The 24830-nt window shown below is 50.4% G+C and overlaps 10 protein-coding genes across 10 annotated transcripts; 5 read left to right on the forward strand and 5 right to left on the reverse strand.

Annotated features, from left to right (window-relative positions):
- Positions 1-286: 286 nt before the first annotated feature.
- On the forward strand, positions 287-2769 carry TRUGW13939_03956 (uncharacterized protein; the record flags this gene model as incomplete). Its single annotated transcript, XM_035487134.1, has 6 exons — positions 287-297; positions 361-394; positions 458-575; positions 646-920; positions 1702-1788; positions 1849-2769. The coding sequence occupies 6 exons, from the start codon at positions 287-289 to the stop codon at positions 2767-2769; spliced, it is 1446 nt and encodes a 481-aa protein (XP_035343027.1).
- Positions 2770-3558: 789 nt separating this feature from the next.
- On the reverse strand, positions 3559-5121 carry TRUGW13939_03957 (uncharacterized protein; the record flags this gene model as incomplete). The annotated part of the gene is made up of 4 exons (XM_035487135.1): positions 3559-3695; positions 3760-3904; positions 3960-4916; positions 5020-5121. Coding segments are annotated over 4 exons (1341 nt in total), but the record flags the coding sequence as incomplete, so codon positions are not given.
- A 704-nt stretch (positions 5122-5825) lies between these two features.
- On the forward strand, positions 5826-6574 carry TRUGW13939_03958 (uncharacterized protein; the record flags this gene model as incomplete). The annotated part of the gene is made up of 2 exons (XM_035487136.1): positions 5826-6247; positions 6376-6574. 2 exons carry the CDS (start codon positions 5826-5828, stop codon positions 6572-6574), a joined length of 621 nt encoding a protein of 206 aa, XP_035343029.1.
- A 332-nt stretch (positions 6575-6906) lies between these two features.
- TRUGW13939_03959 (uncharacterized protein) lies at positions 6907-8545 on the reverse strand (the record flags this gene model as incomplete). The annotated part of the gene is made up of 5 exons (XM_035487137.1): positions 6907-7173; positions 7225-7425; positions 7475-7712; positions 7770-8412; positions 8470-8545. 5 exons carry the CDS (start codon positions 8543-8545, stop codon positions 6907-6909), a joined length of 1425 nt encoding a protein of 474 aa, XP_035343030.1.
- Positions 8546-9378: 833 nt separating this feature from the next.
- On the forward strand, positions 9379-11922 carry TRUGW13939_03960 (uncharacterized protein; the record flags this gene model as incomplete). The annotated part of the gene is made up of 6 exons (XM_035487138.1): positions 9379-9423; positions 9498-9524; positions 9607-10134; positions 10192-10272; positions 10337-11480; positions 11537-11922. The coding sequence occupies 6 exons, from the start codon at positions 9379-9381 to the stop codon at positions 11920-11922; spliced, it is 2211 nt and encodes a 736-aa protein (XP_035343031.1).
- A 209-nt stretch (positions 11923-12131) lies between these two features.
- Positions 12132-12725, reverse strand: TRUGW13939_03961 (uncharacterized protein; the record flags this gene model as incomplete). The annotated part of the gene is made up of 1 exon (XM_035487139.1): positions 12132-12725. The coding sequence occupies one exon, from the start codon at positions 12723-12725 to the stop codon at positions 12132-12134; it is 594 nt and encodes a 197-aa protein (XP_035343032.1).
- A 1026-nt stretch (positions 12726-13751) lies between these two features.
- On the forward strand, positions 13752-15107 carry TRUGW13939_03962 (uncharacterized protein; the record flags this gene model as incomplete). The annotated part of the gene is made up of 1 exon (XM_035487140.1): positions 13752-15107. One exon carries the CDS (start codon positions 13752-13754, stop codon positions 15105-15107), a length of 1356 nt encoding a protein of 451 aa, XP_035343033.1.
- A 1915-nt stretch (positions 15108-17022) lies between these two features.
- Positions 17023-18691, reverse strand: TRUGW13939_03963 (uncharacterized protein; the record flags this gene model as incomplete). The annotated part of the gene is made up of 2 exons (XM_035487141.1): positions 17023-18369; positions 18434-18691. 2 exons carry the CDS (start codon positions 18689-18691, stop codon positions 17023-17025), a joined length of 1605 nt encoding a protein of 534 aa, XP_035343034.1.
- A 556-nt stretch (positions 18692-19247) lies between these two features.
- On the reverse strand, positions 19248-21677 carry TRUGW13939_03964 (uncharacterized protein; the record flags this gene model as incomplete). Its single annotated transcript, XM_035487142.1, has 1 exon — positions 19248-21677. One exon carries the CDS (start codon positions 21675-21677, stop codon positions 19248-19250), a length of 2430 nt encoding a protein of 809 aa, XP_035343035.1.
- A 1661-nt stretch (positions 21678-23338) lies between these two features.
- On the forward strand, positions 23339-24755 carry TRUGW13939_03965 (uncharacterized protein; the record flags this gene model as incomplete). The annotated part of the gene is made up of 2 exons (XM_035487143.1): positions 23339-23935; positions 23988-24755. 2 exons carry the CDS (start codon positions 23339-23341, stop codon positions 24753-24755), a joined length of 1365 nt encoding a protein of 454 aa, XP_035343036.1.
- Between the last annotated feature and the right edge of the window lie 75 nt (positions 24756-24830).

Below are 24830 nucleotides of genomic sequence, written 5' to 3' on the forward strand. Positions count from 1 at the left end.
CGTGGCAGAGCTCGAGGACGACGATGACAGGCTGAAAAATCCCAAAGTCAGCTTATTATTACTATTTCCAGTTGTTTCAGACTCCTCCGCAGTATAAGACGCTGAGGACATTGCCGGCGTCGGGGAATACTGTGCGCGGGCAAAAAAAACCCCTCAATCGTTTCGGTGTTGTAGTAAGCTGGCATTAAACCCACTCCAGCTCCGCCGACCCTTTTTCCCACTGCTACTGTGCCCACAACAAGCAATTCCCGACTGTCACGAAGAATTCTCTCTCCCCATTTGCACCATGCCTGTCCAGTGAGTGACGAGTGCTTTCATTATTACCCAGTCACTGTTCTCTGGTTTTAACGTCTGCTCCAGCTACCTGATCCTCCTGTCGCGCCAAGGCAAAGTGGTATGTGTCCCTCGTCGCCCACCTCAAATCATGCTTCCTGGCTCATTTTCTCGATTTCTGCAGCGCCTGGCAAAATGGTTCACCACTCTTTCCCCTAAAGACAAGGCGAAGATTGTCAAGGATGTCTCTCAGCTCGTTCTCGCCCGGCGCACACGTATGTGCAACTTTTTGGAATACAAAGGTCGGCACCGAAACCCCCCTTCCCCTCCGTCTAGGCCACCATCGGTGCTGACTGTTTATGCCACCAATAGACCAGAAAGTAGTCTACCGTCGCTATGCCTCGCTATTCTTCATTGCAGGATGCTCCGCCTCGGACAACGAGCTGATCGGCCTCGAGATCGTCCACCGTTACGTGGAACAGATGGATAAATACTATGGCAACGTGTGCGAGCTGGACATCATCTTCAACTTCCAAAAGGCATACTTTATTCTCGATGAGCTCCTGCTGGCGGGGGAGATGCAGGAAAGCAGCAAAAAGAACGTCTTGAGGTGTATTAGCCAGCAGGACAGCCTCGAAGATATCGAGGTAAGTGACGACTGTCTCTCGCATATTTCTATTCCCTTGCTCTTCGCACTGCCTCCATGGATTGAGTTGGTTATGATGCACGTATCGCGGTTGTCTCTGCTATTCCACAGCACTATTTCTGTTCTCCGACTGCTTTTCGAATATACTCCATACACATTCACTCACCCATATACACCCCTTGCGCTAATTTCTTTTGTCCTCAGGTCGAGGAGGATACTATTACTAAGATCATGTAAATGATCTTCCGTCTTTGTCTGTATTCTGCATTGGGTTGAACAAGCGTCACGGCGTACATCGGTGTTACATACATTTCATACATTTTTTTGACTTTCGAAATACTAATGTGGGTTTCTTGGACGCGCCAGATGACCGACACGCTGGAGCTGAATCTGAGAAAGGCCGGCCTATGACATTTTCCGTGTATGTATTGTTGTCCTGCATTTGTCCATGTGAAGTAAGCGGGCGTTCTCACTGGTTGCGTATAATGTCACGTGATTGTCCCCTGGGGCCGACTCCGCAGCGTCACCTCAACCACCACGCCCGCCGCCGTGTCTGTCTTGTTTAGCCCTCATAGTCCGCCTTCTGTATTCCCCCGAGACTGTGTTTCTGTTTCTAGTCACTATGACTTCGTGCTAGACAACCTGTGTCTGGCCCCCAAGTCTCCCGTACTCATACCCAACTTGCTCTTATCGCCAAGTCATCGCGCGAACGCATTTGGATCTCCGATCTGATCTGCGTTTCCATCGCCATCTCTAGTTATCACTGAGCTGGTGAATCCAAGTGTCGCGCTTATCCCAGTCGCCATTCTACTACCGCCATATCCCGTGCCACAGGCTGGACTCGGGAACCCGCTACGTCCAAGATGAAGGTAAGTGCAGACGCATAGATAACGCTGACGGGCCTTTGACTGACGCGTTGTTTCACTTAGTATCTCCCTTTACCACAGATGGAGGAGGTGTCAAATGCGCTAAACTTTGGCACTTCGGACCTGAACGTCGTTGGCGGATGTGACCTCTACATGACCAAAGCGGCATCGGACGATCGCAAACTGTACAACAAGATCGAGCAGTCGCTGGAATCACAGTACGAATCGCTTCTCCGCCTGTCAGCATCGTTATCACCTCCAAGCGCGCCCGCGTCGAGTCTCGCCCAATCCCTAAACCTATCAAGATCAAGTCCGTTTGGACCGCTAACCGAACATTCGAGCCGGAGGACGTTTGCCTACCTGATCGCGACGCTCAACGCCAGCCACCCAGACTACGATTACAGTCATATTTTGCGACCCACCGACTTTCGACGCGAGCGAAGTCTGAAGAAGGTGATGAACACTCTGGACATGACGCTGCACAACCTTCGCCCGTATCTTCGTGGGGATGGGTCACCTTCGCCACCCAACAACGCGGCCTCGGGATCTTACACTCCCAATTCTACTTCGGTGTGGGGACCCCGGATGTGGAAACATATAGATGAACAAATGAGTCTCAACGATTGTGCCATCTTTTCCTACGCGCCTGAGGATGATATGAATAACGATGATGATGGAGCGATTTGGAGCCACAACTACTTTTTCTTCAACAAGCAGCGCAAGCGCGTTTGCTACGTTTACCTCCGCGGTATCCCGACTACGAGCTACGAGGAGGAAGACTGGGATGGAATAGCAACGTCGTTTGGCAAGAGGGGCTCGGACGACGCCTTCCTCACGCCAGATGTCACAGCAAAGAAGCGCCAGCGATTTTGGCTTGGCGATCTTGCTTCTGATGACGAGACTGGATCGGAGGAGACTTTGCATGTTCGCAAAGCGTCTGTTCGCGCCATGAGCGAAGAGATGGTTGATTCTATGGAGGTGTAACGGCCGTTGACTTTTTTTTCTTCTTTTCTCTTTGATCACCTTTTTCTTCGATTTATGGCTTACATCCGTTTAATTATGCGCGTTCTGCTGTTCAACACTGCATGGGATCGGGCGTTGACCGCTGGTGAGAGCAGTGGTTCGAGGCCTAGGAGAGCTTCCGCTTACTCTGCTTTGGATTTTGATTTTCTCTGTCTTGTTATAGCGAGCATTGATTTTTTTTTTCTTCCCCTAATTCGGGTCTGGTGCAGGGAATGACGAGAGGTTGGGTCGGCGTTGCAATGTGGCGCCGAGGGATTTGTTTTTTTTTTCCTCTTCGCTTGTCACTTTTTTTTTATTATCTTCGTTGTATTATTTCTTCACTGCACTTTTTTCTGCTCTCCTTTGGACCAAGACGACCGAGGTTCCTTGTGCAATGGATGTAGCTTGTTTTACCATGCGCTTTTCTAGATTGAGGCTGGTTTGTATATCCTTATGAATTCAGTTATTTATTTTTTTATAAAAAAAGAATTACCTTACTGGCACACTTAAGTTAGAAAAAGTTGGTATGTAGCGTACTCTGGTATTAAATTAATCCTACTGAATGGTGCATACAAATCTACGGAAGCGTCATCTCTTCATGTGCTGACAGACCAAGTGATATTAAATTCCCTAGAATATACTATTTTGAACGAAACTATTCACTCGAGACGGAAATGAACGTACTAAACAATCAATGCTATATGAATCTCCATTAGTCTCATCGTGATTACCTCGAGTAGAAAGAAGGGAAAAAAAAAAAAAAAAACTCACCGTTATGTCCTCCCACTTCTCCCATCCACGTCCCTTGACTTGAGCCAATTCTTCGGTCGTGAATGTCTTTCCCGTGGTGAAATAGCCAGCGTTGATTTTGGCGTCGATTTCGACTCGTGAGTCTTGGGGGATCATTTCTGTGGGTTGAAATTAGGGTGAATTAGTATGAGTCAAAATAATAATGTAATGATCTGGGCCTACCTTCTGGAATGGGAATACGCTCCACAATCTTGATTCCCTGCGCAACAATCGCATCGTACTTCATGTTCGACATGGACAGCATGCGGTCAATCTTCTTGATACCGAGCCAGTGCAGAATGTCTGGCATGAGAGCTTGGAAGCGCATCTAAAGACACATCAGGTATAATGTTAACAACAACACATTGAAACAAAAAACTTACGTCGCGAACTCCTGCAATGTTCTCGGTTCTCTCAAAGTATTTGTCTGCTGTGTCTCCGCCGCGCTTGCGCGCGTTGTATACCAAGTATTTCACTACTTCACCTAGTGCACGTCCTTCTTTTCTGAAATAAATCACCACTCCACTGCCGCCGGTTTGGGCTTCCTTGATGGCTTCCTGGACACCAAAGGCAAGATACGGCCGGCATGTGCAGATATCGGACTGGAAAACATCACTTCCATTACATTCGTCGTGGATACGCAGAGCCAAGCGCACATTCTCATCCGACACGCGCTCCGGCGGTCCAAAGATGTACACGGTCAAACCGCCGATTGGAGGGAGGAAGACCTTGAGGTCTGGTCGAGTGATCAGTTCAGGATAGCTGCCGCCGGTATGCTCAAACAATGCTCGGCGAAGTGTGCCCTCTTCGACGCCGAATCGCTCGGCCACGCCAGGCAAATACCACACGGGTTCAACAGCGACCTTGGTCACTTTCACGTCGCCATTCTTGTCCACGACAATGGTCCCGTCCACTTCGAGAGTGCCCTCGCTGACGGCCTTTTCGACCTCGGCCAGTCTCATGTTGGCGCGCGTGATTGCCATGGTTGGTCGCAGGTCCCAGCCGACATCCAGGTAGTCTCCAAAGCTCTTGACGATATCATGGCCAAAAGGGTCCAGCGAGACAATCTTCTTGATATCACCCCATGCGGGCTGCTGCGGGAACTTGAAGGTGGGCTCGGTGTTGCGGAAATCCGGCTTGAAGTCTGCCGGCAGGTCACCTGCGGCAATGGCCAGTGCATTGTAGATACTGTAGCTGCCTCCATGGGCACCCATTGCATTTCGGCGTTTCAACTGTGAGGGGTTTCGTGAGACCACAATGGGGCCGCGTGATTTGGCATCTGGCGCTCCCCATTGCAGCGAGACCGGGTCAACCCCGTTTTGGCCGGGGTAGGTGGTGAGCTGGAGTGATGCACAAGCATTGAGTCAGTACCGCCTCTTTTTTTTTTTTTTTTCACGGTGCGATAACTAAGCCTCGTGAGCATATACTGGGTAGTAAACTGACCAGAATGTGTTTACTGAACTGCAACTGGGGCGACTGCGGTCCAGCGCTGGCATCTCCGGAGCCAGAGTCGGCGGCCGCGGGAATGACGATAGACTCAGGCATTAGGAGGGTTTACTGTGGGTTTGGATTGATGAATAGGACATATACAGATAGCCCGAGAATGTGGCCGGACAGGCAGAAACAAAGAGAGGAGAGGAGAGGAGAAGAAGGAACGGAGGAGGAGACGGCGAGTGACGATGGCAAGGAAGCAGCGGGGGATGCTCAGTACACACACGCGCCATGTGACCAGTAAACACCAATAGGTAATTAAGTTGGCGATTCCAGGCTTATCAGGTTACATACAGCACTGTCCAAGTGGAGTGCGTGGCCAGAAACTATCGACTCCTGGCAGCATCCCCGCAGCCGATCTGGCCTTCTGTATATACGGTCGTCGTCTTCTACAGACTTGTTCTCTTCCCGCATCCTCTCTTCCTCCTCTTCTTCTCCTCCTGCCCATCGTCTCATCACCGTTCATCGCATCCCTCGTGCCTATCTCATCGCATCCCATCTCCTATCTCGATCCAGCGGGGCTTATCAGCACTGATAAGCTAGTCGTCTCTCTCTATCGGACCTCTCCGCATCAACAATCGCCCCCCTCATCTGGTCTACCCCAAGACCGACTTACTACCAGCAAGGAGGCCATCGGTTGGGAATTGCGACTTATCCAGAACATCTCTCACAGGGAGAGACAAACACACAACAGACACAAACAAACAGACAAACAAGCCCCCCCTCTCAATCAGTCACATCAGAACAAACAAACAAACATGGCGCCGACTCTACCCGCCAATGCGCGCGTCTCCACCAACTCGTTCCTTCAATCCAAGCTCAACCATCTGCGCGACCGATCACTGGGCAGCAGCGCAGTTCGGGCCACCACTGCAGAAATCGCGCGTATCCTGGCCGTCGAGGCGACGCAGAATGACACTGCGCTGCCGCAGGGAAAGGTCGGCTTGATTGTCGTGTTGCGATCTGGCCTGGCCATGTCCGACGCCTTTTTGTCGCAGTTTGCGCCGGACACTGACGTCGCCGTCTATCATATTGGCATGTTCCGCGAGAAGTCGTCGCTGCAGCCTGTCGAGTACTACAACAAGCTGCCGAATAATAATACTGAAATCAAGCGTGTCTACGTCGTGGATCCCTTGATTGCGACGGGGGGAACGGCCAGTGCCGTCATTGAGGCCTTGCGGTATGTTTTGTTTGAGGTTCTTGCAGTTTACAGTTTACAGTTTACACATACTGTTTGGCAATGTTGCGGTGTAGCTTTTCAGCCCGCCAGAAAAGAAAATCATATGACTAATTATTGCTTCTCTTCAGGGATTGGCGCGTCGAACACATCACTTTCGTGTCCATGCTCACCAGTCAATCGGGGCTGGAGACAGCAGCCAATGTCTGGCCCCAAGGCACAGATTTCGTTGTCGGCGCGATCGACCCCAGCCTGGATGCACAGGGGTATATCGTGCCCGGCGTAGGCGATATTGGTGACCGCTTGTTTGGAACTGGCCTGTCTCATTAATCTGTCTTTTTTTTCCCTTTCTTCTTTCTCTTTCGGTGTGAGATATCATGCATGCTGTCATTCTTGGTCTGTTTAGCGAGTAAATCTTGGCGAAACGTAGATGGTGATATAGTAGTAAGTTGAAACTACGCTCAGCTGTTTAACATGACCAAACAAGGGTTTTTAAAAAAAATCAAAAATAAAATGGTATCTATGGTGCTTTCATCGTCACCCGCTCTTCCTATTTAGGCATTTTTTCCCTTTTGAGATAAACAATACGAACCACCCATCGAAAATCCGGAATCTGTTTCATTGACATCTTAAACCGACCGTAATAACACAAAACAGCAGGTCTATTTAAAATCGCTGCGAGCCCGTGGGTTCTTGATGACTTTCTTGAGAATCTTCTCGGTCTCGTCCCAGTCACTGGTAGGCATGAGATCGATAATTGTGTTGAAGTATTTCTGAATCCCCATCAACATTTGCCATTCGTCCTTGTTGGACACGAAAGAAATGGCAACGCCGACACGGCCGAACCGACCGGTTCGACCGATACGGTGCAGGTATGTTTGGGGATCACCTGACGGTGGACCTCTGGGTGAGTAGTGTTGAGGAACGTCCTATTCATAAAATGAGCATAAATCCAAGTTGCCGCTATCAATCCCACTTACGTAGTTGATGACCATCGAGACCGTCGACACGTCGATACCACGGGCAAGAACGTTGGTAGTAATAAGGACCTTGGCTCGTCCCTCACGGAAGTCATCGATGATTTTGTCACGCACACTACCTTCCACGCCACCAGTCAACGATGCGACAGTATGGCCTTCTGTAGTCATGCGCTTCTCTATCTCCGATGCAGTCTGGCGAGTCTGTGCTAATGTTAGAAGACGTTTCCCAGATCGAAAGAATCTTGCAAACCTGGACGAAAATGATCGAAGACGACGTCGTCATAACACCGTATAATTTGACAAGCACTCGGTACTTGTCTTCGTCATCAGTGCAATCAAGGTAAAACTGTTTGATACCCTCGACAGTAAGTTCCTCTTGCTTCAGCGAGATCTCGTTGGCATTGGGCGCGAATTTCGCCGCATAGAGGCGAATGCTGTCATCGAATGTGGCAGAGAAAAGCACAACTTGAATGGTTTTGGGAAGGAGTCTGCCATGAAAAAAAGTTAGTGGTTGCAAAATACGTAGTACGCGGGGTGTGCTTTACGCTTTAACACGGATACACTGGTCTCCCAAGCCTTGCTGGTCCAGCATGTTGTCGGCTTCATCCAAAACGAGAACCTTTAGTTTGTTTGTGATCAAAATCCGGCGCTTGACGAGATCCATCACGGTCCCAGGGGTTCCGCAAACGACATTGTGGTCTATCCGCGAAGGCCTTGCGCCCTCTTTCGGCACAGCCATTCCCACTGACACGCCTTCCATAAACCGACCCATTTCCGTCACGACACCTCCGATTTGACGAGCCAGCTCGCGACTTGGGGCTAAGATCAGAGCCTGCGGCGTCCTGCGTTTCTCTTCGGTGTCGAGTTCCAGACGGTTCAAAATGTTGAGTGTAAAGGCGGCTGTTTTTCCCGTTCCAGACTGAGACTGGCCGATCATGTTGGTGGGTGGGTTATTCATGAGAAGGGGGAGGGCACGCTCTTGGATTTTCGATGGCTTTATGAACTTCAACGCATAGAGACCCTGCAAGATTTCCTGAGACAAGCCCAGGTCCTCGAACGATTTGATCGAAAAAAGCGGGTTGTCAGGGTCGGCTTGTAAATCGCTCAGCTTGACTTGGACATCCTGTTCTGTGTCTTGAAGATCGCCGCCACCGAGGGCTTGAGATGCGCCATCAGTGTTTGCGTTGCCTGGACGCTTCTAAGTTAGGGTGAGGCGTAAAAAGACAAATTGAACGGGTTTGGTACCTGACGGGGTTGATTCAGGCTTGGTAATGCGATCTTCTAGAGCTTTGCCAGCACTGGCACCTTCGTCTGAAGCCATGTCTAGCTGTGGTTGAGAAAAAATATGATAGCTGGTTCGGTGTTGATATGACGAGGCGGGGTACGATCGTGCCAACAGAGGCGGCGTAAACGCGACCGAAGAATAGAATAGAGTAAAGAAGGACGAGATAGATTTGTGCCGGGCGAAACACAGATGAATTCGGTCTCAGTAAAAAAATCAAACGCCGGTGGACTGCAGCGGCGAGAGGAAGCGAAGAGACGACGCAAGAGGGAGAGAAGAGAGAGAAAGAAAGCTTTGGGAAAAGACAACCAGGGCAGCTACCGCTTCCCCGCCAGCACCGGCGCTAGGCCGTTTGTGGACAGACAATGTTGGCCTGAGGCCGCCCACCGGCCGTCTGCCTCTTGCTTGCTTTTGGTGTTTGTGTTCCGCAATAACTTCAGGCCAGAATCTCTACCGCCTCGAATACAGCCACCCATCGACTACCTCCGCACGACGCTGTCCAGTCAATCTGCCCTCATTACGTGAATCCGCCAGGGGGCCCAGTCTCCCCGCAGGACACGAGCCGACGCCGACATTCCTCCGGCTGCCGCCGCTTATCGTCGACCTGTAACCCAGCTGTTGCTATTACATCTCTGCGCGGAACCAGGTTGCGAGTCTTTGGCCACGATTATTCGCATCGCTTTTCTTGAAACAGCTCGCTAGCACCGTCGCGACTGCGCGCATTCCAGCCGTCGGCAATATCGCATCTGCCACCGACTTGCTCAGCCACTCTCTACCCAACTCCGTTCGGATTCAGCAAACACAACTCCTGAGATTCGACACTTGGAGCGCATATGACTTGGCTACGGTGAGCGAATGCTTGCGGAATTATCATGGCCGAGGTCGATGTGAACCCCCAATTTGGGGCGGAATTAAAGGTAGAATTGCCATGATGGCTCAGTTTTGTGTGTGTGCAATGCAATGAGAGGCTGACAGGACTGTTTCTTGATAGGATGCATTCAAGCCCGTGAATACTTGGGTATGGACTATTCCCACGTTGCCTCCCTGCTAGGATGACGCCCCGGACTATGACTCGGGTGGTTGCTGAATAAATGAAATAGGTGTCAAACGGCATTGCGTGGTTAGAAGACATTCAACAGTTCTACCGGGAGAGAAGTGTCATCGAGAGAGAGTATGCCGCCAAACTGACGGCCCTTTGCAAAAAGTATTCAGATCGCAAGGCAAAAAAGATCAGCAGCCTCAGTGTCGGAGATACACCTACCATGACCCCGGGGTCGCTCGAATCGGCATCCTTGACAACATGGTCTACCCAACTGAGCGCCGTGGAATCCCATGCAGCTGTTCGCGACAAATTTGGACTCGAGCTCATCTCGCACATAGCGGAACCGATCCGTCAGATATCTGTTAGATACGAGGAACTTCGCAAAAGCCACGTGGAATATCATGCCAAACTGGAAAAGGAAAGAGAGGCATCCCTCAGTGATCTCAAGAAGATCAAGGGTAAATATGACGGTGTGTGCCAGGAGGTCGAAAACCGTCGCAAGAAAACAGAGTCTTCTTTTGATTACAACAAAACCAAGGCGCAGACTGCCTACCAGCAGCAGATTCATGAGATGAACAATGTAAAGGTATGACTTGCTTTCACTCTATCCATGGTAATGAAGTCTAACGGGCTTTCCATTTAGAACACTTATGTTATTAGCATCAATGTTGCAAACAAACTAAAGGATCAATACTACCACGAATACGTCCCGGAAATCCTCGATGTAAGTTGCTACACACCACTAGCCCTAAATGTTTGTTTGTTTTTTACTGAAATTTGCTGTTCAGAGTTTAGAAGACCTTAACGAAACCAGAGTGGCCAAGTTGAATGCCTTCTGGTCTCTCGCGGCTCAGCTGGAGAAATCTTCCTTCACACAGAGCATGGAGCACATAACCCATCTCTCAAATGAAATCCCTCGAAACAACCCTAAGCTCGACTCTTTAATGTTCCTTCAGCACAATGCTTTGCAATCTCAAGAGCCACCTAATCTGGCCTTTGAGCCTAGCCCAGTGTGGCATGACGACGATTCGATGGTGGTAGACGACGCCGCCAAAGTCTTCCTGCGCAATTTGCTTACCAAAAGCAAAGGCCAGACTAGAGAGCTCAAATTGGAAGGAGATAAGCAACACCGTGAGGTAGAAAACGCCAAGCGGGTTCGCGAGAGTGTCAGACAAGGCAAAGATAAGCGTGACGAGGTTGAGGTCGTTAGAGCGATTTTCGTCTTGCAAGAAAAGTTCCATGACACCGACCGCAAGCGACTGACAGCAGAAGTTGAGACATCTACAGTGATGACCGCTGTAGGCGACTTGTCGCTCGGAGCCAAGAGTCACAACTTTCGATCCCAGACGTTCAAAATCCCAACCAATTGTGATCTCTGTGGGGATAGGATATGGGGCTTGTCAGCCAAAGGGTTCGACTGTCGTGACTGTGGTTACACCTGCCACAGCAAGTGTGAGATGAAAGTTCCAGCCGAGTGCCCTGGTGAACAGACCAAGGAGGATAAGAAGAAGTTGAAAGCCGAGCGCCAGGAAAAGGCGCAAGGTACGCCAACTGTCGCCGAACCATCTGCATCCAATGGTGACACCGACTCGCCGGCTCTGGCCCGCAGGGATACAATGAACTCGCTGAGTTCCGGATATGCGGCCAGCGCCCATCGATCAGTTGCGGGCTCAGCGGTGTCTATTAAGCCCTCGGTGGAAGAGTCTTCAGAGCCTGCTGCAGCAACGCCAAAGCCGTCGGCATCGGCGGCTACGAAACGTCATAGGATTCTTGCTCCACCTCCCTCTCAGTACAGCAGTGCCCCGCCAGCCGCTGAACCGATATCAAAGAGTAGCGATCCGAAAGGAAAGATGATATATGCCTACCAAGCCAACGGCGATGGCGAAATCACGGTAGAAGAGGGTCAGGGGATAACAGTTTTGGATCCTGATGGTAAGGAGAATCGGTTCCTTAATTTTTTACCACTAAGCTAACTAATAAAATCGCAGATGGCTCGGGCTGGATGCGTGTTCGAGCTGGATCACAAGAAGGACTTGTTCCAGCTGCTTACGCGGAGATTGCACCGGCTCCATCTCCCATGCAGTCAACGAGTACAGATCGGCCAGGCTCGACGTATTCAAACTCGTCTGCCTCCCAGGCGGGCAGTGCCGCGCCGAAGAAAGTCGGTCCCGCAGTGGCTCCAAGGCGCGGAGCAAAGAAACTGAAATATGCAGAGGCACTCTACGACTACGAAGCACGGTCTGATGCTGAATGGAGCATGTCTGAGGGCGATCGCTTTGTGTTGGTTACGAGAGATGGCGGAGATGGCTGGGCAGAGGTCGAGAAGGGCGGGCAGGTGAAAAGCGTTCCTGCAAACTACATTCAAGAAGTGTAGTCTCGGGCGTGCTTTTCGATGTTGATTCGTGTATATATTATCGCCAGAGCATGGAGTCATGTAGAAATGAACAAATTTGAAACTTGTATTGTTCTATAAACTTAATCGCATATATTGACGGTAAATGTTTCATGTAAATCAATCAAAAAAATAGAAATATACAAAACATCGGGTATAAAACCAGTACCAAACGCTCAACTGTGAAAGTATCATGTCCTCTCCCACACCCCAGTCCACTGGCCCCAAGCAACCACCTTTCCATCAATTCTCGAAACAACTTCTTCTTTTGTAGCAGGAGAGCTGAGTCCAGCCGTATCGAGCGGCTCACTAAGACCAATGATTTCAAAAAAGTATCGATGAGGGCCATGGCCCAGCAATCCGCGCGGAGCAATATATACAGTCTTTCGGCGGTTCAAGCCGTATTTGAAACCACCCTTGAGATTGAAATCTCCCAAATCCTCAAAATCCTCATACGAAACACCCGTCTTGGACGCCGAGATGGAGTAGTAAATGCCATGCGTGACCGGTTCCGCCAAAGGTGCGTCGGGGTCTTCAACAATGAGTAGCCATTCCTTGACACCGAGCGGTTCTGCTTCGGGCCATTTGAGAGTTGGGAAATGGCCGGTTTCGAAGAAGCTATATTTGGGAGGGATTTTGGATCCAGAGTCGCCAATGTCGGGACATTCGAGCGCGAGTGTTGGCTCGGCGACGGTTGTGAATGGGTTTGTTTTTGAGATTAGGCCGGCATCGTGGCCTCGGCGGGCACTCAGGGTCCACGAGATTATTCTTTCGACGTATTCCATGATTCGAGTATAATTTGACACTGCTGTGTTGAGATAAGCCAGAGGCCAAGTGGTGACATGTGCATGGTGTTTGTTGATTAGCCTTATATATCTAAGCGTGGTCGGCCCGGAAGCGGCCCGACGTCAGCATATGCCGTTAACGGCTTGGCTCTATCTTGGAACCATCTCAATTGATGGATGCACGTGGGGATGTATACAATGTCTACGGTTTGTGCCCCTCAGATTACAACAAATGAAACCAAGTCAGCACTCACTCACAGGTCCTTCTAGACAAGAGCTTAGCTCTTGTGCAAAGGTCCGAGAATCCCAGATATACACAGCCCGAGGACCATACGGAAGAAAATATCGGGGTTACATATCTTGAATATATATATAATACAAGGCTAAACGACAGATTCACCCCTCTCTCATTCCCACCATACTTCCCGATGCTTCTGTATCAGCTCGTTGCTGCGAAAGCCAAGCCAGCTTGAGCATTGCGCCGTATAGCTGACCAAATTCAGCAAGAGCTGGGCCAACATTGAAATCTTCTCGCGCGGTTACAATGACGTCTAAATCCAGGACGATACTTGTCCTTGGTCCCGCTGGTATATATGCCTCCTAAGGGAGCTTATACTTTCAGAATCCTGCCAAAATACCAGACGGCATAGCTTCGCACCGGCTTCTCACGGTAGTGACATTCTTCAAACCAACCTTTCTAGTTTCATTTATCATGCCTTGCTTGTCAAGTCTATGCTGGGAGCGTGATCCGTTCCTTCAATCAATCAACGCATTCATCCAGATTGGTTCCGCTTGGCTCAGTCCTCGAGCTTATTCGGTTGATTAGAATACTAGCCTATACAGTGAGAGTCGAAATCTGTCAATGTTTTCTCGGCCCGTACCCGAAGCCACGCTAGTCCTGAATGCGAACCTTCTTAAAGAACAAGTGCATTTCGTATGACCCTCGGGTTGGCAAGGTAAAGACTTCGAGAGTCCATTTCGCCCACGAAATCCTTCGCTCTTCTCCCTGTCATGACTGAGCTGAAAATGAACGCGTTCAAAGTATGGGTGAGATGGCGGCCCCTCGAGTCAATTGAATCCCCCAAAGGAGATATTATACGCGGGACCGACGAGGATCACAATAATCAACGCTTCCGGATCTCGGTCGCCTCATCCACCCAAACCCAAGCGATGTCAAGCCGTGAGCGGCCCTGGAAAAGTGGCTTCTCGTTCAACGGGGTCATCGAACCTAATGAAAGCAACCACGTGGTATACAATCGCATTGTTGCACCAATCATCCCTGAGGTGCTGCAGGGCCGGTGCTGCAATTCCTTCGCATATGGGCATTCAGGCAGCGGGAAAACGCATACCATGATCGGTTACGACTTTGAAAACGACGACGAATTTGGTCTTTGCTTAGCAGCTGCGCGTCAGCTGGCCACTGCGCTCGATGAGATCAACGCGGGTGACAGCGCCTACAAATTTGGCATTGGCCTCCGAGTGTACGAATTGCGAAAAAACAGCGCTTTTGACCTGCTCAATAACCGAAATGAATGCTTTGTCCGCGAGGGCTCCGATCGACGCGTTTACATCCGAGGAGAGACAGAAATTCTAGAGAATGGGAAAGTGAGGGTTCGGCCAATTGCAACCAGGGCATGCTGGAGCTTCCAACAGCTACAACGTGAACTACAGGAAGGCCTGAAGCACCGCAAGACCGCAACATCGACTGTACACGACCAGAGCTCGCGCACGCATGCTATTATTGAAATGGAAATTATTACCACAGATCTTCTTAATGCGCGTGACGACGTGGTTGAGCGGCAATCGGAGCTTGTTCCTGTCGGGAAATACGCAACGGACGTTTATATCGAGGAACAGCTTCGCGCAATTATTCAGACGGAAGATGGGAAATACACACCAAACCCTAACTATAACGTGAACCAAAAGCGCGTCGATGCTGCGGAGAACAAAAAAGCCGAGTTTGAATCTCGTGTGAAAGAGGCAGAAGAGCACGAGTCTGAAGTTTTCGCCATCACCGCTCGTGCACATCAATGTGTCGGCGGAAGATTTGTTTTCGTGGACTTGGCCGGCGCCGAATTCCTTTCTGGTACAGCTGGAACTGGGATCAAACAATCCGCCCAGGAGAAACAACAAGGAAGGCAGATTAACACGGACCTTCTCGCATTGAAGGAAGTTATACGAGCCAGATCACTTGCTCAAACCCGTATCCCGTACCGGTCCTCTCCATTGACTATGGTGCTGCGTCAGCACTTCGAAGCCTCAAACGATGCTCAATCGTCAATCATTCTGACTGTCTCGCCAGGGGCAGATCAATATGTAGCAACATTGAACACCTTGAAGTATGGAGACCTTGTCGGCTTGGCAAATAAACATAAGGGATAATCTATATAGTTTCAGAATAGTTGATGGATTTTGGAATCATAACTCGTTTGCACGCTGAACTGTCAAGCGCAGTACGGTTCAACTATATATATGGTTGCTCATTCCATCCACTCAGTGAGCAAAAAGCGGCGAGAACAGAAGTGAGCACTAAAACGGAATAGAAAAGCCAAGAATTGCCAGACATATGCCGCTAACGGCTTGACTCTATCTCTGTAATATTAGCATTCTTTAGAACTATCTCAATTGATGAATGCACGTGGAGATGTGTACAATCGGGCCATGTCGGAAGGATCAGAGCAGCATCCCAATTAGGATGAGCGGCAACATTGAACATTTTCATTGTTTGAAAATTTTCAACGCTTGACCGGTTACCTCGATATAGCACCGATAATGCTTATTTATTTGGTCAACTCCCCTCTCCTCCTCCTGGTTTTCTGTTTTTTTCTCTCACACAACATCTAGTGGCCTCTGTCTACAGAAGAATACTTTCTGTAGGACATGGAGCTATGATTTCTTTTAACAATTTTCTATTGAAATGCTAGAGGTGGTCAGTCACCTCGTCAGAATGGTTCTATCCAGAAGAACCAGACGCTCATGCGAGTTCCTCGCTATTGAGGACTCCATCTAGCATGGTGGCAGTGGATTCTGCGTCGCCGGTGAAGCCATCCCCCCACAAGAAACCGGTGTCCACCACCCAGTCGACCCCGAAGAAGCAGCACTGCGTTGAAGTCCTGCAATACCTGCACCATACGACGAAGGCGGCTCGTCCTGCAAACACCTTTTCTCCAACAAAGCAGAAAACACGGCACATGATGACTCCTTCGCCAAGACAACTATGTGCAATTCCCAAGATCTTCGCTGACCAGCGTCTTTTAATAGCGGTCTTTTTGCAAAGAAGAAGTGTGATCTTGTTGTCATTCTGAATGACAGAACCAAGTAAAACGACAACTTTGTGGACGACGTGTAAGTTGAAAGACGGAGGGATGTGCATTATATCACGGATCGTATCATCGAAACCATATCTATCCAGTCTCTAGGTCTGGGATGGGCCCATGTGATTCCAGGGAAAATGTCTGGAATCAACTACGTCTGAAGAACGCGTGAAAAGATGGGAACAGGCTGTATTTCACGGGGAAAGATTGGAGGAGAGCATGGGAGCTGGCTGTGTCGATCTTCGACGGGATGGAGCAAGACAACTTGCAACCATGACAGCAACTAAGTGTCTGCCTTTTTTCCAGTTGAATACATTGCCAACGAAGCAAACATCAATGCAAAAAGCTGCCGATGTTTGGCACGGGAGAAGATAGATGGAGAGCATGGGGGCTGGCTGTATTGATCTTCGACGAGACGGATCAAGACGAACTTACAACTTTTACGGCAAACAAGGTGTCCGACAAAAAAAAAAGTATGTCACCAATGGATTAGCACTTTAGCATTGAAAAAAAAAAAAAAAAATATTGCGAGTCTCTTGACCCCATGGGTCGGTCAAGCTGTTACACAGTTCCCTCTTCGCTAGAAACGAAAGTCGTTTGAATGATGATCGAGATCTGAATTTCCTTTTCTCTTTCGGGCTTTGGTAGTGGATGGAGTGAGGCTAGAGCCCAGATACCCTGCCAACTTCAACTTCATGTTTCGGGTCTAACATTATCTGATAAAGTTGCAGCTACTGAAATAGAATTACAACGGGAGAAAAATTCAAAGTAATCCAAAAATCATTGTTTATTATAAACATTAAGACTATATAGCTAAGTTCCTACTACGCAAGGATATCGATATTAAACCGCGATTCGGAACACAGGCGGAGGAGGAGGTTGATAAAAGGGGATATTATTCGATACGTCGTCAAGACATGATCATAAAATAAAACAGCCAGCTTCTGGGCTGCCATGATTCAAGATTGAAGAGAGTGAACAAATCAAGCGTGAATCATTTGCTGGACACGAGGATACCGACGGACAATCTGTTGGTAGACGTCGGGGTGGTCACGCATCAGAATCTCAGGGTTCCAGGCCATGGCCACAAAGATGGTATCGACACCGCTTCCGAGCGGAGTCAAGAAAATCTGGCATATTTGAAGACCAATGACAAAGGAAAACGCCATGATGACAGCAGTGAAGCTGCCATCGGTGTTGTAGCTTGGCTTGGTAAACTCAAGGTACAGGTATGCTAGCAGAGCGCAAAGGTACGAGACAAAAACGGAGCCCATACTCAGCACGGGTCCGATAAGGCAGTCGTTGACCAGCGCGTCGATACCACGGTCCTTCATCATAGCCCACGTGTCTTTGGCAGCTGGAACGTATGCCTTGCCATACAAGGCAATATGGCAGAAAGCATATCGGTTGAAGAAGGTGACTAGCCAGTCGAGCAAAGCGATGAAGCAGCCAAGAATCCAAATGAAGATGCTGCCAACCATGTTTCCCTGTGCAGCTTCTTGCCGTTGTGCAACAGAGCACGCTTGTCGAAGCATGTTGACAATGGCGATGATCAAACTTCCAAGACTGATACTACCAAAGGAATACGTAGTCGCACGTCTGAAGGCGCCACGAGTGGGACCCTTGGGAGGACCGCCTGGAGCGTTACTCCAGAAATACCATGATCCGTACACACCAGCGATAGTAGTATGGATGGTGTTCTTGATCCATTCGCTAAACCAGTACATGGCGAATGTAACATAGACAACAAGCCCAATAACCTTGGCACTGCTGCATCCACCGGTGCCGCACGATGGGTTCGTCCCACCGCCATTGGGCTCGTACGCGACATATATCGAGACCAAAGTAACGGAAAACCATGCGGAAAAGGCAACGGCGACAAGACCACCCAGCGCGCTAACGATAAAAACGTGTCCATACGTGCGCGCAACGTCAATCGCAGTCTGCAGCATGACGACACTGAATGGAATACGAGGAATCCAGCTGATAAAACAGAAGACAGCGAAAATGCCGAAGAGGAGAAACACGATGCCGGCGCCCCATTGCTTCCTGTAGAGATAGTAGATAGCAGTACCGAGAGCAAAGACGCAGTTAAGAATGCCGGTGATCCAGATAAACTGCTTGGTGAAATAGCGGGCACCCAAGAAATACGCCCACGACACAGCGAGAGCGACACAGAGTACAAAGACAAACAGAATCAAGGTATTGGTGTCCAGGCCAAAGTCATTGCTCGAACCGTAGATGCTTCCACCATTGAAGCTTCTGGTGGTCGCGTACTTGTGGATGGAAAGACCAGAGATGGCGACATAGCCGAGGAAAACAGCAATGAGCTTTGAGGGGGGTTCAGGTTAGCAGCAAATTTTTCAAAAGACGAGCGACGGGCTAGCGACATACCAAAAGACCGGCCCAGATGTCGTTGAATTTCGGCTTTTCGATCTTGAAAGCTTCATCGAAGCCCCATCCTCCTTGAGTAGGAGGCGGCGCGGAGATTTTCTCCGGCTGATACTGTTGTTGCTGTTGTTGCGGTGGCGGTTGCTGTTGATACTGCTGAGGCGGATTGGGCTGATAGCCCTGCTGGGCGTTGTTGTAGTACTGCTGCTGCCCTTGAGGGGCTGGATCGCCCTGGTAGTAGCTTGCCGCCTCGCCGCTCATATTGAACGATTGGACGAATGCTAAGAACTACTACTTGGCTGTAATGTGGCTCGATGAGGGAGGAAACAGACACAAGATGGGATGCAAGTAAGGGTTTTTGCGACAAGTGGGCGAGAGAACTTGTTTTTGACCAGCGAAAACTAGTGAATGCAGCCTTGGCAAGGGCGCCGGGCACGACTGGGCGCATGCGGCAAGAGCGAAGGCGCGCCAAGAGGCAAGAAGTCGATCTGGGTTCGCGATGACCGATGTATCCCTGATCCGCATATCGCAGCCAATGGCCGGTCGGAAAGTGGATCCGTTGCCGAATTAAACATTGCGCTAGCAGCCAGTGGAGCACAGTATCGCGTCTCCTATTGGTCAATGGCGCGCCTGGCTACGTCATTGAGTGGGAGAAATTCTCTGCATCCGATCTCCATCGGCCAATCACATCTCGGATATCAGGGGATCGACATTCCATTTGTCATCTATACGAGTACATTATTATTATATGAAATGCATTATCATTATATCAAAATATAAACATAGATGATTATCCCGAGTATAGGTGTTGGTCGACTCAGCTCGGCCAGTGGTGTAGTCCGGCAGGATCATACGCCCCAGGGTATGGTAGTGCAGTATACCCCATGTAATCTGCCCCGTTATTATTACCGAGGTTCCATATACTCCAATCGACGTCCATCTCTCCGCTGAGTGACCAACTGAGAAGCCCCTGGGGAAGCATGGCTGAATTCATCGGCTGCTGCGGCGGCATCGCAAATGTGCCTAATGAAGAAAAGTCAGGGACTGGTGGGGACGGGAAGTTGAGATGGTTAAATGCATCTAGCGGCGCAGCAAAATCGGCTTCTTTGCTGGGCGTCTTCTCGGCCGGCTCCTCAAGTCCCAGGCCAACAGAATTCGCTAGGGCAAACACCACTTCGCAAAAGACTTTGTATGTCGGCGCTATTTTCTCCGCCTGGGTTATTATCATGATTGCCGAGATTTTGGACTTGAGCTGTTCGTATTCTGGATCAGGAGGTTCATTGCGTTGCCTGCCCAAAGCACCCATACTGGTCGCCAGAATGCCGTGGCAGATGTAGTAATAATCCGTCCATGCCACACCTTGCAAAAGACCAAGGCTCGATAGCTGGAGAAAGTGGTCTAGTACAGCGGTAGCTGAGGTATGGCATTCCCGGCTCATCGACTCCGTAGTAGGGCTTGCGGGGCTTAGCGTCGGCGATTTATCGCCCTGCAGAAAACGATCGACCTGACGATTGACTTTACAAACAAGAAAAGGTCGAGTCACAACAGACTTGCAATGGAAGTATAACGCGGTCAACATTATGACTGTTCGGAGATGTTTTTCTGGTATGCCTGGTGACTCCGGTTCTAAATTTGGAGGCAGCCGAGCCTTCCATGCTTCTAGTTCTTGTAGTAATTGTTTGACGTGACCAGCAGACGATAGCAAAGCCGTCTCGTCAGCATATCGTGCTGAAATCGTGGCAGCTAGCCTCTTCACCCGGGCTGCAATATCAATCAAGGCCCATATTTGCTCACCAAATCCCTCGGGAAAGCCTATTTCACCGAGGAAGTTGTCATCTGGCTGTCTCGTATTCACTTCCTTGTTGTCAATTATGTTTGGCCGGGCTAGAATGGACGCTAGGCTTTGATCAAAGTGAAATAGGGTCCACCAAACAATCCGCCGCGTATGAGATTCGGTCGGGCCAAAGTTCTTGTAAGTGCCCTCCCGGTGCATGCCGATGGTTATGGCCATCCGTCCTGCAAGGCCTAGGAATAGCCATGCCGTGTTGCGTTCTCCCGAATTGTGTTCATAAAGTTGTAACAAAAGCAGGGCCTGCACGTTTTCTAAACTAGCAGTAAATGCAATTGAACCAATCCGTTCGCGGATCAACTTGAAATATTTGTTTTGAATGGAGAGTGAGTCCGGGCACTGCTCCTCCCCGAGGGAGTTTGCTCCCAGGATAATGACCATGAACAAGGAGCATATCCAACCAACTCCTGGTTCTTGTGCTTTCAAGGCGCCAACGCGCCAGAGAGCCTCGTACTGGCGCATGAAAGAGCCTCGATGAAAGACGAAGAAGGAAGGATGAATGTTGCTAAAGTACGCTTCCACCAGGCTGTCACACTGCTTCCGCTGCGGGAGAAGGTTTTTGAGGGCACTGGCAGCCGGGGTGTCTGAGTCTGGAGCGGGCCTGTATGGTAGAGAAGCAATTAAAAGTTGTCGAAGAGTGCTCTCGCCTGGGATGGGGTTCTCCTCGTCGGAGCTATTTTTCTCAGACGCTGAAGGCTCTGGTTCATGTTTTATCTGAGGCTCTAGGTCCCTGCTGGGAGGATGGGCCCCGGATATTCTGCTCTCTATCGCTTGTTTGTCATTAGAACGTTCACGCTCGCGCGATTCTAATGCCACCCAGTTCAGCTTGGCGACGAGTTGTCGAATGATTGACGCAAAATCGGAAGTACTCGATGGACCGACGTATTGCAATATACGATGAGGACCAGGAATCATCCGCTCCTGTACTGGCTCCAGCAGTAAATCATGTGATTTTTCTTCTGAGAACTCGTCTACGTCGGGCTGGGAAGAAGTAGCAGCAGCAGCAGTCGTTGTCGGGGAGCTCTCGCTGAAAGCTTCGGGAGCGAGCGCTTGTTCGTCCGGCGAGGGCATGGCAATATCCCGGTCCTGAGCGAGTTTGAACAAAACCTCTATCTGATCGGTGTCTTCATCTGGGAAGAGACCGCGGACGAGAGCGTCGAGGGCCCGGTAGCGCACACTGAGCTTTTCGACGCTGCCATAGAGGCGCTGCTTGCGCGGCATGGTCGACTTGCACTCGACTCCATGGTCAAAGCAGCTAGCGCACGACTCGTTCTCGTTGGCGCGCACACATCGAATGCGACGGAGCTTGCATCGGTCACAGCTCACGGGTGTGCGGCGCCGAAGAGAATCGGGGACACGGCGCTTTGGCGTTTTTCGGTCACCCCCGCTTGGAGGCATTCTGTTGCTGGGACAGTGTATTTATTCAGCTTGGGAAGGAAACGTAAATGATGCGCGCAACCCTGAAAAAAGAATCGCGAGCAATCAAGGTGCATTGTTGCATGGTGAATCAAAGCTAAGGTTGCAGCAGCGTGGGTGCAGGAACAAGGCTGGGCAGCGCCGAAGTTGCGACGGTGATGCGTGTTCGGTTAGTTCTCTGGCGAGTGGTGAGCCTCATTTTGTTGGTTCCTACGCAGTCGATCAGGAGCCAGGTTTACACAACTACACACTATAGCAATATAAGTGAGGCGATTGCAATATTAATACTACGAGTGAATTTTTGAAGTCACTGATTTACTTTGGAAGTTCGTGAATAATAATGATCCCAGTTCGTCGTCTCTTTCTCGAAGCCGGAGCGGCATTACTTTTTGCCGAATCTTGCATGGTGAAGCATTAGGTGACAAAAATACGTCAATTTTTTTTTTTTAGTTGTATTGACTGCATACAGTTTTATTTTTGTAACCAAATTGCCCAATACTGTTAATGACGATGCCAATGGAGCAGCCATTGGTTGCAGCCTTGATGGGGAAGGAGCGATTCTAGGCCAGCAGTCGGTGACTCGCTCGAGCCAGTCGGGACTAGCGGGCCTTATGTAGCGATCTTGGCCGTGGCCCACGGGTCTTTCGGTTTGATAATTTAAAAAAAATTGGCGACCGACGGTGTTTCATATGATAGGCCGACAAGGTGCGCATCTGAAACATGGAATATGAGTAGCAATTCAGTCTCTGCGTGCGCGATGAGTTGTCACTTGTCCTACCTGAAAGACGGGCGGAATCCGGCATTCTTCGTCTAGCCACCGTAAGACAGGCAGGCAGTATACCAGATTACCAGTAGTACTACTACTCCTTTCCCCGTACTAAAACTCCATATATGCACGGCTCTTCTCGAACATAGTGGATGACGTGACACGCAATAACGACTTGAGACAAGAAAGACCGGCCTTGAGGGCGGAGACTCGTTGATTTGCCAAGGAGCCCCGCCCGGTGGAGCGGCGCTTAGATCGCCCAACTAGTGCTACGGGGGCTTGGCGATCGCACTCCGCGGCGGAACCAATCACGGCGGCCCAAGCGAGTCTGTGCGTATTGTTGTCGATCTTGGCAGGAGCGCTGCACTGCCTCCTGCCGGGCCCTCCTCCTGTCTCCTGCATCGTTCCGCCCGCTGATCGGGGGATGTGATATACTCCGTACGGTGAGAGTCGGTGACAATACCGTTTCAGGGCAGCCACGGCCAAGCAGCGGCCGCTGGGCGGAATGCCTGCCGTGGACTCGTCGTAATTACTGCCCGATACAGTGTAATCAATAACTGTCCCTGGTCGGTCGCCCTTGCCTGCGGCGACGATCGGTTGGCTCCTGTTACGTATAATAACACAGCGCCTGCCCCTGACGCCCTTGGCTCTTGCCTGTTCTGCCACATGCCTCGACACCATTCTCTCTCACATTCTGTTTAAGAGTCATCCAGGCTCGCGTCATTCGTTTTCTCCCTCTCCCACACGCGTCTTGTCTCTCGCCTCTTGAGACCTCTTTGTTGCTATTCCAATAATCCCCTTTTAATCGACGACTATTTCTCTCATTCAACTCTTTAGTCTTTGACATCTATCACTCTTTCTCATACCCTATTTCATCATGCAGACTGTTCTCGCCTCGTTGGCCGTCGCCGTCTCCGTGGCCGCCGCTGTTCCTCAGCAGCTGGCTGCCCGTGATGACGGCCCAACCCCCATCACCGTCAAGGGAAATGCCTTCTTCCAGGGCGACGAACGCTTCTATGTCCGTGGTGTCGACTACCAGCCCGGCGGCTCGTCCAAGCTTGTTGACCCGCTCGCTGAGCCCACCACCTGCAAGCGAGACATCAAGAAGTTCACCGACCTCGGTCTCAACACTGTCCGTGTCTACTCGGTCGACAACACTGCCGACCACGACGAATGTATGAATGCTCTGGCAGACGCCAACATCTACGTCGTCCTGGATGTCAACACCCCCAAGTACTCCTTGAACCGTGCCGACCCCGAGGTGTCCTACAACGACGTCTACCTGCAAAACGTCTTTTCCACGGTCGAGATGTTCGCCCAGTATCCCAACACCTTGGCCTTCTTTTCCGGAAACGAGGTCATCAACGACGGCCCCTCGTCCAAAGCTGCCCCGTACGTCAAGGCTGTCACCCGTGACATTCGCCAGTTCCTCCGCTCTCGCAAGCTGCGTACCGTCCCTGTTGGCTACTCGGCCGTAAGTATATTTTCAATGTATCATCCGGGATTAGCTACTAATTACACCACAGGCTGATATCGACACCAACCGTCTCCAAATGGCCGAGTACATGAACTGCGGTACCGACGACGAACGCAGTGACTTCTTTGCCTTTAACGACTATTCTTGGTGCGATCCTTCCTCCTTCACCATCTCGGGCTGGGACGAAAAGGTGAAGAACTTTACCGGCTATGGTCTTCCTCTCTTCCTTTCCGAGTACGGCTGCAACACGAACAAGCGCCAGTTCCAGGAAGTCAGTTCTCTGTACGATACCAAGATGACTCCCGTGTATTCTGGTGGCCTGGTCTATGAGTACTCCGAGGAAGGCAGCAACTACGGTCTTGTCAAGATCAGCGGCGACGATGTCACCGAAAAGCCCGATTACACCGAACTGAAGAACGCCCTGAAGAAGACCGCTCCCCCCAAGGGTGACGGCAACTACAACTCGACCGGTGGCGCCAGCGGTTGCCCAGCTTCTAGCCCTCCCAACTGGGATGTCTCCGAAGATGCTCTCCCCGAGATCCCAGCCCCTGCTAAGAAGTTCATGACCGAGGGTGCCGGCAAGGGCCCCGGCTTTCTCGGCTCGGGCAGCCAGAACAAGGGCACTCAGTCCACCGCCACCGCCAGTGCTGGCTCTGGCTCTGTCTCCGGCTCGTCAGAAACGTCGTCTTCGTCCCCGTCCAGCTCGACGGGCGCTGCAGCCAGTGTCCGTGCTCCGGAAATGAGCTTTGTTCCCTTGATGGGCAGCGTCGCCGTTGCGCTGTCGACTTTGTTGGGAGCCTCGTTAGTCTTGTTGTAAGCTTAGATTGCTATGCTACCCGTTGTTGTAGGGCTAGTCGCAAGGCGCGATGATGTCAGCTCGTGCTGGAGAATC

Source organism: Talaromyces rugulosus, chromosome II (assembly GCF_013368755.1).
Source record: "Talaromyces rugulosus chromosome II, complete sequence".
In the NCBI taxonomy this organism is placed as follows: domain Eukaryota; kingdom Fungi; phylum Ascomycota; class Eurotiomycetes; order Eurotiales; family Trichocomaceae; genus Talaromyces; species Talaromyces rugulosus.